The 20,047-nt window shown below is 44.9% G+C and overlaps 1 protein-coding gene across 1 annotated transcript; it reads left to right on the top strand.

The window, feature by feature from the left end:
* Positions 1 to 16,173: 16,173 nt before the first annotated feature.
* Positions 16,174 to 19,609, top strand: zfp64 (zinc finger protein 64 homolog (mouse)). Its single transcript, XM_076740038.1, has 6 exons — positions 16,174 to 16,453; positions 16,604 to 16,771; positions 16,876 to 17,022; positions 17,204 to 17,266; positions 17,357 to 17,608; positions 17,703 to 19,609. The coding sequence occupies exons 1-6, from the start codon at positions 16,432 to 16,434 to the stop codon at positions 19,127 to 19,129; spliced, it is 2,079 nt and encodes a 692-aa protein (XP_076596153.1). The 5' UTR covers positions 16,174 to 16,431; the 3' UTR covers positions 19,130 to 19,609.
* Positions 19,610 to 20,047: the final 438 nt, after the last annotated feature.

Below are 20,047 nucleotides of genomic sequence, written 5' to 3'. Positions count from 1 at the left end.
GGGAAATGGGTTTTGTAATCACAGGACAAGTTAACCTCGACACCACAGACTGCAGATGTTGTAATCCCTGGTGCTATTCTGTCGCTGCTGATTTGCTTCGGCGCAAGCACAATCATCGCCCTCATTTTAGGGGTTATAGTTTTCCCTAAAGCTCTGCATTATTAATCAATTATTACATTGCATGCCCTAACACAAATAACAGAAGCCACTGTAGTTTACACAGCGCTGGACCCAGGTGGTTAGGACTCTCTCTATCACAAACAGGGCTCTTTCTCGTGTGTTTTTTCATAATGCAGCGCAGAAATTTAACTGCTGGAAACAAAGCTCCATTGTTGTTAAGTGAGGCGGCTCAAGGAAGCATAACTCCTTGGTTTATTGAACACACATGTGCTTAAAGACCTACACCACTTTGACAAGTTAGCAAACCACTCTTTGACATGGTTGCCGGTAAACTGCTCGTTTCATGATGAAGCTATTAAAGCAAAGTAGAAAAAAGAAAAGGAGCGAACTCTGCAGACTTAGACTCAGTCGAGAGATTTCTGTTACGCTGTTTAAGATAATGAAAACAACAGTATGTTGCAGCAGTGGACTTTGTTGAAACTTCACTCCGGAGAAGTTTTTTGACACAAAGTAAAGTGGCAAAGAAAGTCTTTGGTGAGCCTCTTGGTCCTGAATGACAAAAGCCATCCATATTTTATGCAACTCTGAAGAGGGCAGATTAAGGCCCACAGCAGCAGACTTTGACAGAGCAGTCCAGTGGACTCACACTGCCCATTTTAAGGAGCAGAAAACAAGAAGTCCTCACTCATGCGTTTCTTGGTGATCAATATGCTAACTCGTGGAATGCTAAAATCGAGGCTGATGCTTGACAAAGATGGATAGATTTGCACCGTCCGTGAAATGTCACTGATTCAGTGGAGGATGTCACCTCAGGATCGCTCGGCTGTGTGATAAGCCTGACACATCAGCTCGGGGTGGAAAGTGGCGTGGCGCCACTCTCTCGCTCTCTCTTCCTGTCAGAGCAGACGGATGACAACGACCACCGCCGCTGCAGGTCCGGTGGGACCCAGGTAAAAATGAACACAATTAAAAAATGGATGAGTTGCAATCTGTGGAGAAAAGTCAATGCGTGGGGTTTCGGGTGGTTAGCGACTGAGTGGTCGCAGGAAAATAAAATCATTAATTTCAAGTGAGGCTTGTCAATCTAGATTTGATAGAAACACTCTGAGCCGCAGAAGTTTTCTCGTTATTTTTAGGTTAGTTCGTTATCCGAACGCTTGTGTTTATTTGCAGAAAGTGATCAAATTGCAGCTTGTTAAATCGCTGCGACGCCGCCACCTTAACACAGCAGGTTAGGTCCACATCCACTGTGATATATTCAGACTGACATGCATCACTTTCATTTTCAGCACATCAGACACTCCTTGCTGGAGATTTCCCTGATAATGGGAACAAAGCTCTGTCATTTTCCATAGATAATGTAATTGCCATAGGGAATGAAGCCATAAAGACGGCCATAAAGGTTTTTAATTTTACTGCCTTCTTCCAGAATTTGACCCTTTGTGATGCCCATATTTCCTTACGCCCAGAGGCAGGCGCTCTGAGACTCTTCTCTCTATTTGTTCAAGATCAAAGGTCTGTCCAACAACAAGAAGCACTGACAGGCTGCTTTGGCATACGCTGGGCCCGTCTATTGGACCACGGGGAAGGTGAGAGAGTGAGAGCTTTCTGCCGTGCTATTTTCCTCATCACTCTGTCAGAGGGGCTCGTCTCCGGAGACTTTCGGCCAGTTTGTGTGGTCAAAACAAGAGAGTCACACGTGGGGGAAAACAGCAATCACCAGACTGGTACTTTAGACTGACCCATAGCTTGACCTACTGTCAAACTCCACACCTTGTTCTATTCTGATGCTCCCTTTTGGCTGATTTTGACTGATTGGTTTTGTTTTGTTTGGCCTTTTGTTGTTCCTCGGACCCTGCCGACTTCCTCCTTTTCACTCCTAGGCAGCGGGGATCATATCTCATATTGTATCCCGAAGAATTTGATTGTAATCGTGTTGCTTTCTGAAGGAAAAACACCAGAAGCTGACAGAAGACAAAGCACCATCCACCCACAGGATCCCGGGTAACTAATAGCCCAGGTCAAAATCTGTCCTTTTATTTATAATCCTCAACAGCATGAAATATGAAAGGGTAGATTGAGATGCATAACTTCACCCCCCTTTTCTGAAGCAGGAAGCCCTCAGACACCAAAAATGATGAAATGCTTTGGCTGAGAGGTAAACTATTAATAGACTCCTCCACCTGAAACTGTCACTGTGATCCCTGCTCTACAGCCCTGCATCCACACCAGGAGCACCTTTCAGGGACCTGTGAAGGGCTGCTGAAAAGGACTATCACATATGCTGAGGTGCACACAGCACCTACTGTGCAGCGGGGACATCACCCAGAGACCAGGACGCCTCATAATTGATAGAAGCGCGCATGTGTCGGTTACTCGATGACGCGAAAACAAAGTGTGGGCATGCAGATATTTCATACTGAGCTGATTATGGGTGTATAACTGCAAATCTGTTACAAAAGCCTGAAGTGTTGTTGAGTCAAATAGAGGATGATAGTAAAACAGGCAAGCCTGCATTTTTCATGGCCAACTAATTAGCCATTTCCCATAAGAAGCACAATAAGAGCTCTTGTGTGTGTCACTGCCGTCTGCTGTGCATAATGACTAAAATGCTCATTTTAAATATTTTGGGGACAACTTTCAGGATGTAAATCAGCCAGCAGTAAAGTTATGTCAGAGGAAAAGTCACTGCCGGTAGCAACCACATTCCACAAATGATCATTTATTACCCAACACTATTTTTAAGGGGGGAAATGGCAGCCTCCCTTTGTCAAATCTAACAAGGGAATAGCTTTCAGGTGCTTATACCACTATAACTCATCTCGGTGACCTTTTGAGCAGGAATTAGGGCACTTTCATCCTTGCTCAGGTGCTTGTTGGAGTCCATTAGCATTTTTAAAAAGTGCTACGGAGTATAAAGAAAAACAGGGAATCTTTCATTAATAGACCTAGTGAACTTTAGCATGTCGGCTAAATTATGAAAAATGACCTGGTAAAGGATGATTATAGCATTGCTACAGACACCATCTAATGACCAACAAGTTGAATTGTGTTGTTTGCTTCTGTATACTTTTGCACAGCGTTTCACCCTGAAGCTAAAATCCATGACAGCTTCAAGCACACGTAGCAACCCTGACTTCATATTCCTTTGTTTCAAACGCTCAGGTCCTCCTTTATCATTATTCTCAGATTCAACATGCTCCTCCTTCAGGGAAATTACATAGCCAACCACCTAATCCCAGTCGTAGCGAGCGCTATTCCACGCTAGCACACCAAATTAAACATCTGACTGAGATTGCAAGAGAGACAGGACGCACACGTCTTGTAACCCATTCTCTATTTTTGAAGCCTCTAAATAATTCATAGATAAAACAAAACACAACAAATACCTTGAGACGTGTGCTACCCAGTAAGTTAATCCTACAAAATGAAATAGAACTTTATCTTGCAGCTCAAATTGAAGCAATACCATGATATTAAAGTGTGAAAGAGAACACAAACACTGCAACAAATTACAAAATGCCAGGGGGACCAACAACAGTATTACAGCGGACGGCCAAATACCGCTTCATTTTAGAGTGTGGGACATGCGGCTGAATACTATCCTTATTGTCCATAAATCAAAACATGTAAGCTAGTTGGAGTCATCACCGCCGGTGTCACATATCAAATCATGAGATAGCTGTATGATCATCGTGGGTAATTGTGCACAGTCACAAATATCATGCAAGACCAGCAGAATTACTGGTTATAATAAAGGAAAAGAAATATCAACAGCTCCCAAGTTTAGCTCGAGTCAAGTGCGCGAGGCTCTCCAGGATCCTCGTGTGCCAGATTGTGTTGGGATGTCATACCTTCTGCTGTCTGCTGCTCGTTTTGTATTACCAGCTTCCCTGTGATCAAAAGCATTAATCTAAAAAAGGGATATCTGAGTGCAAATATCATCTTTATGTGGCCATTACTTATTAATCTTTATGTTCATTCCGGGGCCACTAAGTCACGTCACCTAGATGTCCTCTGAAAGCAAACGGCCCGGCACAGCGCATTGAATTACACGTTCCCCCTATTTACTGGAAAAGCAGGTCTTAGAGATAACAAGAAAGGTGATATTTACTGTAGCCTGCAGCTGTGTGATGTGTCCTGCCAAATCACAGCTCAGGTGAGCCAGAGAGCTCCTCTGTGTTGGGAGGAGGACGGGTCGGCGTCGGAGACAGGCTGCGAAGGCGCGCCGGAAAGCACGAACGCTCACGTGTTCGCCGAAAAGAGCAAATTTAACCAAAAGGCGATGGATTAAGTGCCCTTTACAGACATCAGCGTGGCACACTGCTTTTTTTCTTTGGGTTTCCTGCTAATCAAGTGTCTGTACAGGCAGTTTTTGGTGTGTTTCTCGGTTTAGACACGGTGACAAACTGCTTATGCTCTTTTAATTCTGTCAGACAAACCACTGCGGCTGCTGTTGAGAGGTTACTTTTTTTCCAGGAAAGAAGCTGCTGAAGCAGCAGAGGCTGCAAACACAAAGCAGTCTCAAAAAAAAAAGATTTGGTGAATCGCCACAAACTGAAATGCACATAAAGCCCCGAGAACACAAACAATAATAACAATAATAAGGAATGTATTCTTCCTTAATAAAGGCTTACGTGACAACAATTTCCACTGCAGAGAGCATCTCATAGACGCACGTAACCCAGTTTTGGCCATGAAGACAAAGCTGAACTCTACTGCTTGTTTAAAGTGAACCATCAGTACCAGGTTGTGCCTCCAGTTGTGATTAGAGCTGAAATGATTAGTCGATCAGTCAATTAGTGGAGCAACAGGAAAATAAACAGCAAGTATTTTGATCATAAATGAACTGTTTGGACGTATTTAAGCGAAAATGTCAACGATTATCTGCTTCCAGCTACTCAACTGTGAGGATTTGCTGCTTTTCTTTAATTCATCTGATAGTAATTTTAATATTTGTGGGTTAAGGACTGTTTGTTGAACAAAACGAGCACTTTGAAGACATCACTTTGGGCATTTTCCCTGTGTTCTGACATTCTGTAGACCAAGCATTAAATCCATTAATCACAGAAATACCGTGAAGATTAAGAAATAATGAAAATAATGGGCAGTTGCAGCCTTACACCAGATGTTTGGGAATCTTTGCTGCAGCTCACAGTGACAGCGGGTGGAAAGATTTCGGCTTTGGTTTAGGGTTAGATTATTTAAACTCTTTGGATGTGGTCGCCGTCAGATTTTGGATGTGAAAATTCATATTTCTCTAGGAAGAGACGTTCTTCTCTGATTTCATGCATGAAGCGATGGAAAGTAACTAAGTACATTTAATCAAGAAGTACGTGTAAGTGCATTTGATCACAGAGGGAAATACTGCACTTCACTGACAGCTTTAGGTACTACTTAATTTTCAGATTAAGATTTTTTCCCCATAAAGTATATGAAGAGTGTATAAATACGATGTTTTCCTTTGCTGCTTTTCAACTATTTTAATAATTTTAATGTGTTTTTAATCATTTTGAGGTTCAGTCTGTTGGTTGGACAAAACAAACATTGAAAAAGTGTCACATTTCTCACTGATTTCAAAGTTTTTACAGATCAAACATTTGACTAATGGAGAAAATAATCAGCAGATGAATCCATAATGAAAATCATCATTAGCTGCAGTCCTGCACAAAACAGCTCAAAACGAGCTCCATCTGAACGAGCCACAACAATCCTGCTTCTCCATCAATGCATGAGTCATAATCATCGCGTTCAACAGTCACAGGGGACGTTTCTCAGCATTGAGTACTTTTACTTTTAATACTTTAAGTACATTTTCCAAATTAGACTGACACGCTTTAACTTCTGAAGACCTCTCCTTGTAACAGAGTATTCTTACAGTGTAGTGTTAGTACTTTTACCAAAGTAAAGAATCTGAATACTTCAATTCATCATCAGTTCATCAGTAAGCGCAGTGATAAATGAAGGTTTATCTTTATCGATGTCTATATTTTCCTGGTTAATACACACCAGTTTTGACCTCTGCTGCATCAACGGTATAATATGTTGCTTCGTGGTAATATGAGACTGTGGAACATTTACAGGCAGAGAGAGTGCGGCATACGAGCGAGAACGCTTTATGGTTAATAAAGTGTTTTGATCATCATATATAGGACTTGGGAAACAGGTGCAGATGAAACAACTGGAACACATGGTGGAAGCCAGAAGCTCAGCACACCTGTTCCCTTCCTGCTAAACAGCCTCGCAGTGGATCGTCTCTGGAGCACAAAATAACTTCCATCTCACACGCGCAGCACACATTTCTCCAATTCTAATAGCACGGAGATGGAGAACAGACATTTGTCCCTTTTAGGGCCAATAGCAATGGTGATAAATGAAAGCAGGACTCTTTCTCTATGCTGCTGGAAGATCTTAATGCGTTTTCCTCTGGTCTGTGTAGACAGAGCACTCCACAGGGAGGGAGGGGAGGATAAGTAACTATAGGAGGTGGTAATGGTGTTGGTACCGGCTGGTGTTGTTTGCCCTAGCTGTATTGAAGCGATGGTCCCTGAGGAGCCTGGCACAGGGAGCTGGGTTTGTCAACCTTGTCTGAGGGACTTAATATGAAAACAACACTAATGAGAACCATTTCCATTGCTCTGTTTATTTTCAGAGATGCATTGAGCGGGGCATACACACGGCTCAGTGATCGCACGTTGCATCGCATTCATTATGGGGCCCTGGATGGGCTACTGATACATTACACACAAACACACTTATAATTGCATTTTTTTATTGTTCAGTGCTACTTTTAATGCCGCACTGAAGCAAAATGGGCTCCGTCTGACCAAACGCAATCATAAGGTTATGCATCTGCTCGGCGTCTTTTATCCTTCTAGAAATTCGGACTAAAAGCTAAAAATCAGGTCTATTTAATAAGGACTCCGCAACTGGAGCACAAACGCTACATCTATACCTATACAGCAGATTCTATAGTATCTGAAGAGGTATTCTCTTCATCAATAAATGACAAGCTTCAGCAGACAAGTACCATTTCCTCAAGCAAAATGAATCCTCCTGCGTCCATCTATTCACTCACAGACGTGCCATTTTGAAAATCTCTCTAAAGTGACATTACTCTAGAGATTGAAACCACTATTTCATTGAGCAGAAAATTGCTATTGAATTTGGAGCTGAATAATTGGAAGCCGTGTTCCAATGCAACCCGCAGAAAAGGTAGAGTTATGTTTTACTGTCACACTCAAACCAATGACATTCTGAAGCTGAGCGGCACAAATGGTACGGGTATTGTTGGACGGGACATTGCTCTCCTTTGTATATGAGCCATATCAAGCAAGGAGTTGGTGGGCAATTTGGAAAGGATGCAATTCACTTTGATTTGATAGAAGGCCGTGAATGGAAAAAAAGAAATCAGCATTTTAAAGAAAAGATACAAGCATTCAGCTGTGTAGCGACATTTGCTGTATTTGTCAACACGTGAACCACATATCAATTTGGGAAATCTTGGCTATGAGGAAATTTAATCCTTCTTAAACTGTATTTGTACGGTTTACAGGAAAATTGTCTTTGTCCAATCTGTAAGTACAGGAATAAATTAAATGTTCACATGCATCTAAATAGGAAGCGAAACGCCGCAGCGTTACAGGCGTCGTCACAAAATTCTCATTTCGAAAAAGCGCCATCATTTAAGAAAAGAAAAACAGCTCCAGCGGCTCTTTATCTGTTTGCTGTATTTCTTGTGTTGAGGTTGGTGGCACTGCCTCTCTCTCTCTATCTCCCCCCTCCCTCCCTCCCTGCCCCTCCCTTCATCCAGTGATCGTTTTGTGAACCCGTTAGCCTGTCATTGGTTTAGAGACTCCAAATGACCCTGTGTTTCTGCAGAAGACTCATTCATCCCCTCCCTCCTCCTCCCCAGGCCACTGGCAATACTGATGACCACCAGAAAGACACACACACACACACACACACACGCACGGACACACATGCTTCTTACATTAGCGCATGCACGCACACGCGCACGCACACGCACACACCGCTGGCTGCTGCGGTTTGCTGGTGTAATGTGCTTTGTTGTGTGAAGGTATCAATCAGAGGGGAGCAGATTATTAGAGTGTCTGAAAGAGATCAAACAATGTTGCCGTCTGCACCCACACATGGCTGATTTACAGGCAGGCTGATAAAGTACTGCAGCTCTCTGTCAGGGGCTACATGACGGCTCGCCGCGCTCTTAGGATAAATTATTGCAGAGGCCCGCGGTAATGTCTCTCCACCTAGCAACCAGCCGCCCCAGCCGCTGCCAGGGGAGCCCTGCCTCGTCTGCCATAATGGCACTGTGTCCGGGGTCAGCAGTTACTGTATCGTAGCAGGGTGGGAGGGATATACACACACACATATATACACACACGCTTGAATGCGTGCGCGTGCACGCCCGTGCGCCGCTCCTCGTTTGTCTTCTCTACACCTGCCATTGGAAGCAATGCCAAAAGACACTCAGGGATGACTACGGGAGGACTGAGTGGACACGGGGGAGGTGCTGATGCCTCGCCGCAATTTTGCAGCAGAGCAACATTTTGAAAAACTGACGCCAAGGTTTCAAACGAGACCGAGGCACAAAGGCAGCAGCTTTCTGATTGATAAGAGCTTAATAGAGACGTTTTCAAAAGCTAATGTTTTCATGACGAAACACGGCATCAAGTTGATCCACTTTCCAAAACAAGGTTACGCACTGTGAGCTGTGCTTTGGCAGACGGTGACAAAGATAGATATATGGACAGATAGGCAGAAATCAAAATGAATAAGTCACCACCCAGAAGTGGATTTCACTTAAAGATGACGCATAACTATTTCATATCCCGCCGAGTTCCTGGCCTTTTATTTACTCAAGATGCCATTTTTTTCTGTACGCTGAGCAAGGTCAGAGAAAGCAGAAATCACCCAAGAAATTGGCAGGAAAGATACGGGGCTGCGAAAAGAGAGTAGAAAAACTATACTGAGATGCTAAAAGATAGATGCTGTCGATTGAGTGTAATGAATATTTTACCGAGGCTTCCTCCATTAGAGCTTTTCAGCAGAATCTTTCTCTATAAAAAAGAGGGAACGAAAGAAATAAAAAACAAAAACAACTAAAATATACTAAGATGGTCCACAGTCAGGAGTTCAGACGCTGGCTCTGGCAAGTCGTCTGCCATTTTAGTAGTGACTGGGTGATCGCCTGCTCCCTGCCCCCCTCCCCTGTGTTATCTCGCTCAAAGCAGTGCCATCCCTCCATTGTAATAATGCCGCTTCCCAGCAGCCCTTGGAATGACCTTTCTTTAATTAACTGCATCTTGATGAGCAGATCTACATAGAATGTGAAGGTTAATTAATGAAGTATCACTGCTTAGTCTTAAAACCATCACCTAGCGGATGACAGCCAGCCCACCACTCTCAATTTTACCCCCCGATCTCATTAGCAATGGTAGGCCAATGGACAGCTCTGCTCTGGCCAGTGGATCTCAAGTAAATTGTATCAAAGACAGGCCGTTTGATATCCTTCATATGGCTACATAAGACCAGATTCTGACTCCACACTTTGAATAATATATGAGAAATGCTCACAAATACGCACACACATTCTTGCATCACATAATGTGTTCGTGTTTTTTCTCTGAGGTACGAACGTAGTCAGCAATCCCATAAATAATTCAAATGAAGGTAAAATAATATTTCAATTAAGATCCATGTAATCTGTTTCCTGCAAACAAATACATGATGGATGGTGATGGATAATTCTTGTATTATTGCACAGTTTCATCTTGATAAGCTTTCGGTTTCCGTGTGATTTCATTTCAGGGCGCTTTTCAGCTTTGCTTATCATCGCAATTTGGAAAGAAGATCCACATTAGCGAAGGTTTCCAACGACTAAAAGTGTCTCGGCGTGGCGGTTTAAGCTGGTAAAAGATGGCACCATGATGATCCAGGGTCTACGGTTACAGCACATTTCCCAAAACTGGCCGTGCTCACGCAGCTTTTCGTCTATCTACAATCTATCGCAGCAGAGGACGAGGCGAGCCATCGCCTCAGTATGCACAGCACTTAGAGCACAAACACGAGGTGCACATGTGACACCATCCGTCACCATGGATGCTAGTTTCTGTTGCTGTTGATTGCAAGGTTTCCCTCCTGGGTATCACAGGCCAGGCGAGCCACCTGGGCTCATTTACCTTCCCACCTGGCCTGGACATTGGAAAATTAAACTGAAAGTATCCAAGATTACTACCCTGGGCTGAGCTTTCCGGCTCCTCTCATGTTGAATGAGAGCCTCCGTCAAAAGGGGATGATTTTAGAATTCATTCAGATTTTGCACACCGATTGAATATTGTGCACTTCTGTCATTATCCTGCTATGAATCTGCCAGCTTGTGTGCATTGTATGCAGTTTCACTGACACCTGACAACTTCTCTGAGCGAGCCTGCGTGCTGCCGTGGCGTACACAGACGTGCACGCAGATCTCCACCAGGAATCACTATTGTCTCCGTGTTTCTGAGAAATGATGGCTACGGCTCTCCAGGTAACCTTGCTTTAGCCCTAAAGTCAAAGCATTAATGCATGGCTTGACTTCGGGTAGCAGTGGAGGCACAAAACAACTTCCACAAGACAGCAGAGTTTGACAAGCGTGTGTTTATGCTTTTTATCCAATATCTGCAGAATAAAGAAGCAGGTATGACAGATATACCGTGGCCGTCCAGGTACCGCTGACCCACAAGCAAAGCTACCAGTCTCTATTTGTGTCTGTTAGCACTACAAAGTTATTGATTCTTATCATTTACCACTACAACCTTTTGACAGTAGACACAAGCACGTATGTAAAAGCTGATGTGGCTGACTTCATGACAAGCTAACAAAGAGTGATACCCCCCTGCTGCCTCTCATCGCTGTCTGTGTATTTATAGAATAGAAGACAACAGGATATAATACAAGTTTCTCCTCCGGTGCTCTATCTTTGCCTTATTTGTAGCCGGAATGACAATGATTTCCACGCCTCATTTATGGATCAAGTCATGAAGAAAGACGTCGTGAAATTCCATTTTGTTTCTCATAAATTGTTAAGATTTTGCCGGGGTAAACTCGACCCCTAATTGGTGTAGCTTTTTGCTACCACTGATACGCTGTCACGCCGTCACTGATGACTGTCAGGTAAACTTTCTACATGGAAGTATTTCTCCGTTGAAGCGTCTATCTGATTTCCCTTTCAGCACCTCGAATGACACCCCACTAAAAGCTGGCACAATACGCTTCCCGCACACAACGCTGTCACCAAAGACAACTTGGGAGAAGCGAGTGTTTTGAGAGTTTGAAACAAAATAGCTGGTGCAGCATTTCCCCATTTCCGTCTGAAATCCTTGACACCAGAGGATTTACAGTGAAGTGAAGTGAGGTGGGTGCTGTATGGAACGAGCTGTGGGGGCTGAGTTAGCTGGGGCGGGCGGGAAGGGGGGGGTCCACACTACACTCATGCTGACAGGGATCCTCCCTGTAGCGCATGCTTTTTTTTCCATTAGTTCCTTACTCACTCTCTTGCCCTCCAGACCCGCAGAGTGAGGAAGATTTAAGTGGCCAGTCAAGTGAAATCCCCAAGGTTTGGCAGGTGTGAGGTCTGGCTTCATTATCTACAGACACCTCTGTCCAATTATGAGCCTTTCTCCCTCTGTGACGATGATGATGCCGTGTGTGTGTCCATGGTGTGTCTGTAGGTGTGTGTGTGCAGGGCATGAATAAGCCACCCTCATTGTTATCTGTCTAACTATCAAGATTCCCTCCTCCACCGCGACATCATTGACAATTTCACACAGAAAAACGCACGCATGGCGCGCGCACACACAAACACATCTTTTGTTTAGATTTAGCTCTGCAGATCTGACCAAATAGAAAATACTGAGCGCACGGCTTCGTTTCCTGCTCTGTTCTACTTTGGAGTACGAGGCTACACCTGAAACCTACTTGCAATAATGTTAATGGTCACTTCCCGGCAGCCGTAATTAGGACTCAGGTTGAAGAAAAGCAGAGCCAGAATAAATTACACGTACGCATCCGGTGATCAAAAGTCTCACTGCTTTTGATACATCTCCGTGCCTTCTCCATTTTGCTGACCCACTGGTTCCAAAATGTCAGCTGCTACAAACTGGAGCAGTGCTTTGGAAGCTGCTTCAAACAAGCACAGGGTCTCTTTCTCCAGCCTGATTTTGGACACCCCCTGCTGACTCTACAGCACAATACAAGGCACCTGCAGTACCTTCCCTCCAAAGCAAACTCCACTAAAAATACTTCAGTTTTGATAGAAACGCGCTTTTCATCAGGAGACAAGGGAGCTAATTTTTCCTCCTCTAGATAACGGTCACATTTTACTGTACACCGGCCATATATCACGTCAACATCTGCGTAACTCTCCGTATCAGCAAAAGCCTGATTCTTATCAGTATCAAAAATACTTATACTACAAAAAAAAGGGTTGCAATTTTGTCTTCATTTACATCCCAGCATGTTTCTTAGGGTTGAATACTCTCCTCCAAAGGCTGTGGCCTGCTATTGTCTGTGAAGCCACATGTACCCTCTAGTCTCTGGTTAGCCTGCACTCATCTGCAGCCCTATCATCTGCATCAGTTGGCAGATACAAAGAGCATAGCGCTGTTTTGCGTGTGAGCATGTGCGCCTTTTGTGTGTAGCACTGCTGCACTTGCTCGTGTGTGCAAGCGTGCCTGTGTGTGTGTGTGTATGTGTGTGTGTGTGTGTGTGTGTTTGTGTACACTGTCTTTTTATATGATAAAGTGGGAGTGTTGGAGGCATCTGATGGTTCCCAGACTTTGGCTCCGTTTTATCTGATGCTGAGATGGCAGCTGTTGACCAAAGGAATTCATACATGTGTGTATAATTTGTCTTATGGCTCAAAACAAACACAGGACTCGGGACATCTTTTACCCGTTCAATTTGACATGACACAAACAGAAAGTCGCTGTGTGTGTTTGGTTTCTGAGTTGCTTGATTATAATTTCAGGGCCGTCTATAAATAGAATATACCACAAGTCTGAGCGCATTACACAGTATTTTCTTAGAACGGTATGTATGACGAACTATCAACATACTTGAACCAATGTGGGCTGAAGCATGCAAAGCTTTGAACTCACCATTTTATTTGCCTCCTCTTAATGATAATAATCTTGGGACTGGCAACGGCGAATGAGCCTCCCCTGAATCGCAAAAGGAAAAAAAAAATGACATGAATTAATAATGAGCAAAATTACTCAAACTCTGCACACCACGACCTGCCGCAGCACGGTGAGCAACGGGCCCTAAGGTGACAAAGGTAGATAAATATTTTATTTCTAAATATGATTTTGGGGTCCTGAGCCTGCTGTCTGACAATCCTGCACAGATTATTGCAGCACATGGCAAAACCATTAAGCTAAAAGGAGACTTGGAATCCGTCTGCAGCTCTTGTCTGGACAGAAGCGAGACTCAGAGATCAGGTTTATGTGTAGCAGCCAGCTTCAGAGGCTTGTGTCTTGCCGGCGAAGTGAGTCGACGGTGTTCTTTGGGTGCCCTCAGGTGGAAGCCTGGTATAATTGCTGTTGACAACCTACAAGTCATTGTGCAATTAAAGCATCTGCCGCTCCTGTGTGGCAGCGGGCTGTGATGCCTTGTGACAGCTCGTAGCCATTAAGCAACTGTAAGCAGCTGGCGTGCCTCGGTGGGGGAAAATAATGTGACAGAGGCACTCCCCCCTATTGTTGCCCTTGTCTCATTGGGGAAAAAAGGGACATTACATCACTCACTGAATTCTCCGGCGTCTCAATGAATGGGAAAGGGGCACGTCTACAAATTAGAACAGGCACAGCTGGACGTCCAAATGATACTCTGTTTCTGAATACAACAAATGAATCGTAGCTTATTGTTTTAAAAGGATGTGTTGTAGAGAAAAACAGTAATTAACATGCAGCGTACTTTAGCTTTGCTGTAAATTAGAGCTTAAACGATTAATCGACGGACAGGAAATTAACTGGAAACAATTCTGATTATTGACTAATCATTTAAGTATTATTTCAAGCAAGAACTGCAAAAATGTTTCGGCTCCAGCCTTTCAGATGTAAAGATTCGTGGCTTTTCTTTGTTTACTATGATAACAAATTGAACATCTCTGGACTGCAGACTTTCAGTCGAACGGAAAAACAAATGTGAACATGTTAACTTGTATTCTGGGGAAGGGTGACAGGCGTTTGAGAAATTCATATGCGGCTTAATCAATAATGAAAATAATAGTTAGTTGCAGTCCCACTGGGAATATTCGTCATGGGACACATTAGTGTCGATGCTGCGTTTCCTCACAAATAAGGCCTAATAATGAAGCGACTGAACTGCTCAATCATAACACTTCCTTATTGAAGAGGGGTGAGAACATTAAGCTGCAAGTGTGAAAAGTGAAAAACCAGATTTACAATTCTTTTGATTGTAAAAATGAAGTCTAGATCAAAGCAGGGAGCACACTGGCCTGTTCTTCACGGCTGGGGGGGATGACATAAGTCTTTCTTTAATTAACCCATCTCTGAGTCATCTGTCTGTCACATGTGAATGTGGTCTTTCATCTGCGTTTAACTGTAAAGAGTTCGTGGGGGATTTATGTGCATATGATTTGCACGGTCTTCGGTCAGATCTAATTATTTATTTACTTATCGCCTTTTCATGTCTTTTCCTCTTCTGGGCCGAGTCATCAATTTTCAAAACGCCCTCAGAAAACAGTACTTTTCTGCTAATATGACACAAACTGTTCCCATACATTTATCTGAATCTGTGGGGACAATCCTGACAGGATCAAACTCAAAGACAGCAGTAATCAACTCATCAGATTCATGTGGGCAGGCCATGAAAGGCCCTGCACTGTGTGTGTGTGTGTGTGTGTGTGTGCGTGCGTGAACGCGTACCTCCTGTCTGTCTCAAGGATTTGCTGCTTCAGCAGGGAAGGAATCAGTCCTGTGCCTTTGCCATGCAGGAAAGTCAGCGTAAGGAAATTCCTGAGCTTCACAGTGGCAATCAGGCAGTTAAGGACCTGCCACTGAAAATGGAGCTGTACGTCAGTCACTTTCATGGCTTATTCACACCAGCAAAACTGCTCTGGCATAAAAAAGAGGCATTCTCATTCACTCACCTCAACAACTCTGTAAATTGCCCTTACTTGAAATATGGTGGAGTGTGTTTATCTAAGTGCCCTACAACAGCTGCTACATCTGAAAGCTTACCTCTCACACTCATAAAGTCCATGCAGGTACAACAGGAAGTGCTCAGGCTATATTCTAAAATATGCTAGCCCTTAGCTAAACACTGTTTTCTAGCTGACGGCGGACTTTTGGCCTAACGTCGGTTGAAATCGTGTATATTTTTAGTGAAATGTGGTTCAACAAGCTAATAGTTTCAGTACACATGGTAGTCAGGCCATTTTGGGCCTGTTCGGACTTCCAATACGACAGGCGGCAGTAGCATTTCCGGTCTTTCTAGGCTTTTTAGTAACGAAGAAAACACGGTAATAATTGAGGTAAAAGACTCTGAAGTCGCCCAAATTTCTGTCACTCTCAGCCAAATGTTGCCTTTTACATGTTCAAAGTTTATATAATTAGGGCTACGGTTGTTTTAAGAAGAACTCAATGATCTTTTCAGAACAAACGTCGCCCTGTGGTTGAATCCCTCTAACAACAATAGTAATGCTGCGTTCAGGTAACTCCAAAATAAATACATGGCCATGGTAATATTTCTCACTTCGTTGAATTAAAACAGTCGAAGGCAGCTTCTAATAAACTGGCAGTAAACTGGCTTTTTGTTTTGATCAGTTGACTTTCCAAATGACAAACGTATTCTTGACGTTTCAAAAGAAAACCAAAAGGTAAAGATCAATTCTAAGAGCAGTAGTTATTGTAAATAATAACACTGTGACCAAAAAAAACCCTCTTTTATCCTGATATCCACATGCTCAGAGGTACCGATTTAGATTTTTCCCACACTTAGTAAAAGCAGCACATGACGTCACTCGCCACAGAGCGCGTGCTTATCCCGCTGCCGCAAACCCGGTGTAGCCTGTCGTAAAACCGACCTGTATTAGTGTTGTTAGAGAAGTAAAGTGTTATTGCCATTGATATGTAGACCGCTGTAGACTTCACAGTTTGAAATATGTCATAATTGTTCTGGCTGCATCTTCACTCGAGCAGTTGAGCCCTTGAACAACATGGTGGACGTCGTGTCGGCGTTGACGGGCCAGAAGATGAGTTGATCTGCAGCTAAACGAGCTCGAAAATGGCAACATACAACCCCGAAGGTAAAGGAAAACAGTTGTTATCAGGTCCCTCACGAGACCATATCTGCGGCATCTCGTGCTTTTAAATGGTAATATTCTTGCTGTACGTTATATTGTACAACTTCCGACTGAAAACACTGGTTCCTGCTTTGTGTTTTCTGCCTTGTGAAGTCGCAGCAGGACATTCTGTTGTGGTGGAGGTGAGCCCAGACATCCACATCTGCGGCTTCTGCAAGCAGCAGTATAATAATTTTGAGGTCTTTCTCGCCCATAAGCAAAATGGATGCTCCTTACCCACCTCTGACACACCAGCCACCACCGCGACAGCCACTCTCACAGGTAAAAAAAAAAAAAAAAATCCGGTTTTATTGTCAATGATTTGCATGCACATTTGATTTTCAGCCTGTTTGTCTCGTGCACTCAAAAAGTCTCGTCCTGCTCAGATTCCAGCACTGAGTTTGTTTTCGAGGAAACGTACCAGACCTGTGTTATGAGAGGTGTCAAAAAGATCCTGACCAAAGCACAGAAAACACCTTCCAAAAAATTAAAACCTGCCCTGACTTCAAAGAGACACACCTGCTGTTTCTCAGGTTGGTGCCTCTCGCCGTTTATGACTGAACACATTCCTTCTGCTGGGCTGCAGCGAGCGGGCCTTCCTGCCACTCAAGCCCATGTTATTAACTTTAATTTATTTAGGACACTTTTAGATGAAGCACACAGGTTATACACACACACACAGCTTCTAAAAGCACAATTTCTGTTGATCCACAGGATGCACTTTTAAGACGCAGTATGGCCAAAAAGACATGGAGCGGCATCTCAAAACCCACACCGGTACGTCAATACCTTCCACGTGTGATTCTCTGTTGCTTAAGCATTCAGGATCAGCTGCTAACGCGAGTTGTTCCCCCATCCGCCGTCCAGGTGAGAAGCCGTTCGAATGCGAGCTGTGCCACAAGCGCTTCAGCCGGAGGGACAAGCTCAACATGCACAGCCGCTCGCACACAGGCGAGAAGCCGCACAAGTGCAAACACTGTCCCTACGCAGCAGCGGACAGCAGCAGCCTGAAGAAGCACCTGCGTATCCACTACGACGAACGGCCCTTTAAGTGCCAGATCTGTCCTTACGCCAGCCGCAACTCCAGCCAGCTCACCGTGCACCTCCGCTCGCACACTGGTAGGTCGTCAAAAATCCAGAGCTGTCAGCAGCGGTGGGATGATGTTGTTTTGCGGAATACATTTAAAGTCGTTTTTTGTTTTCACCTCACCAGGGGACGCACCTTTCCAGTGCCAGCAGTGTGATGCAAAGTTCAAAATCAACTCAGACCTGAAGAGGCACATCCGGATTCACTCAGGTGAAAAGCCGTACAAGTGTGACTTTTGTGAATACCGCTGCGCCATGAAAGGCAACCTGAAATCTCACATTCAGATCAAACACGGCACGGAGAACTCCTTCCACTGCGTGCACTGCGATTTCCAGTGTGCCAACAAGACTGCTCTGCGGCAACACGCGCGAGAGCACCAGCCCACTCAGCCCATCCAGTGTTCAAAGTGCACTTACTCCTGCTCCAGCAAGGGGGCGCTCAAAGTCCACGAGAGGATCCACTCAGAGGAGCGGCCCTTTAAATGTGACTTCTGCAACTTTGCCTCCAAGCAGCGCAGCAACCTCGTCATCCACAAAAAGAAGTGCCACTCGGATAAGCCCGAAAAGGGCAGCGGCGGGAAAGGCGGCAGAGGTGGAGGGAAAGGCGGAGGGGGCGACTCGCCGAAGCCCGTCGGCTCCAGATACCGGGCCAAACTGGATGCAGCTCGAGCTTTCTGCTGCGACTCGTGCGACGCTTGCTTTGTGAGGGAAGACTCGCTGCGAAGCCACAAGAAGCAGCACCGGGACGCTCAGAACGTGCTGCAGCTCCAGCTGTCCGGCCCGGCCGACGCTGTCAGCTTGGTCCCCGTCACGTCACACAGCAACACTCAGCTTGAAGTTCCTGTCTCGTCTGACGCGATGGCTCCTTACAGCAGCGCACAGCTCAAAATCATCGTATCCCACCCTCTGGGCCAGGAGAACCCCTTAATTCCAGCTGGTGTGGACAGTCAGAACAAGACCAACATGGTCCTGCTGAGCCCAGAGAGCCAGGACATGGTGGTCAACTCCATGATCCAGCAGGTCAACCTGCTGGCGCCTATGCAACCCCTCGTGTCGGCCCAGGCCGCAGAAGCCACTCTTGAACCCCAGACGGTCCTGCTGACTCAGCTCGGCCCCGACGACGCCAACAACCCGCTCCACCAGGCCCTGCTGCAGACGGCCATCACCGCTCAGGACTCCGGCAGCGGCTCGCAGACTTTCATCACCACCTGCTCTGAACTGGAGGGCCTCAACGCCTTGATCCAGGAGGGCGGCACCGAGGTCACGGTGGTGACAGAAGGCAACACCGCCATGGTGAGCGCCGCACCTCCACCCGACGTGGTCTGTGGCCCGTCGGACGACGTGCCCAAGCCGGCGGGGACGGTCGAGGAGAGCGCCTTGCAATGTGAGGAAAGCGCGTTACTGGTGCCAAACATCAGCCTGGGCGGCCAGAATGTGGTCATCCACGGCGTTCCTTTGATAGCGTCCTCTCAGCCACAGCAGAGCGCAATAGAGCAGCTCTCTCCTCACACACTCTACGCAGATTCACACACACTGGAAGGTATCCCGCAATGACTGGAGGGTTCGCTGTGTTCTTGTGAAAATGAAAAGACTGTAACTGCATCATAAGCTATTTCTTTGCCAGCAAGAGCCCGTAGGCCTAAAGGTTTCGTGTGTGCAGGCCGTTCACAGTAACAGCTTTTGTTTCTAGCAAGTTGATCATTAACCACTGAAGCAACAGTGCTGTTGGCTTTGGAGACGTAATTGTTTTCACATTTTAGAATAATTAAATGTTGTCGTAGCGCAATAGTTCCCGCTAGAATGTTGTTTAACGTGTTTAACATTGAATAACTGTTGAATGTGAAAGTTGATCACTTGGGCTTAATTTTCATACCCTCTATTTTCATGTGTCATTTTTGGAGGCGTAAAAATTAAACCTTATTTTGAAATGAATTGTCTTATTTGGGAGAAGCGTCATTTTCAGGCCGAATCGTAGACAAACGTCTGAATAAAGAGGAATAAAGTCTGAAAGAAAAGGACTCAACGTGGAACAGAGTGAACGTGTTCGTGTCATTTCTGCAGTTTGTCCATTAGGTGGCAGCAGAGGTGAGATTAAAGGCTGAGGTTTGCTCTCAGACTGCTGCAGTTTTCTAATCATGATTCTACATATGCTCTCTGTGTATCTTTCCTTTTTTTGGGGGGGGGAGGGGGGGGGGGTCACCTCCTCCTCCTGAATGTAGGAAGTAGATGTCAATTGTAGAAAACATTTGACTGCATATCAAGGTCTTCTTTCTAAAAGCCGAGTTGCTCCCTCAATAGATTTTTCAATAAAGTGCCTGTTTTGCTTGTGGCTATCTATTATTTTGGCCATTTTTACACTCAGACTTCAGCACTTAGTGTTTGCAGAGAGCGAAGGCTGCACCTTAATAGGAGTCTCCTCTGAACAGTCGCCCATTGATTTCTTCCTCGTCCTCCGCACTAATGGCTCTGCTG

This window comes from Chaetodon auriga, chromosome 10 (assembly GCF_051107435.1).
Source record: "Chaetodon auriga isolate fChaAug3 chromosome 10, fChaAug3.hap1, whole genome shotgun sequence".
Classification (NCBI taxonomy): Eukaryota; Metazoa; Chordata; class Actinopteri; order Chaetodontiformes; family Chaetodontidae; genus Chaetodon; species Chaetodon auriga.
Note: the sequence above shows the minus strand (reverse complement) of the source record. Positions and strands in the feature narration are given on the sequence as shown.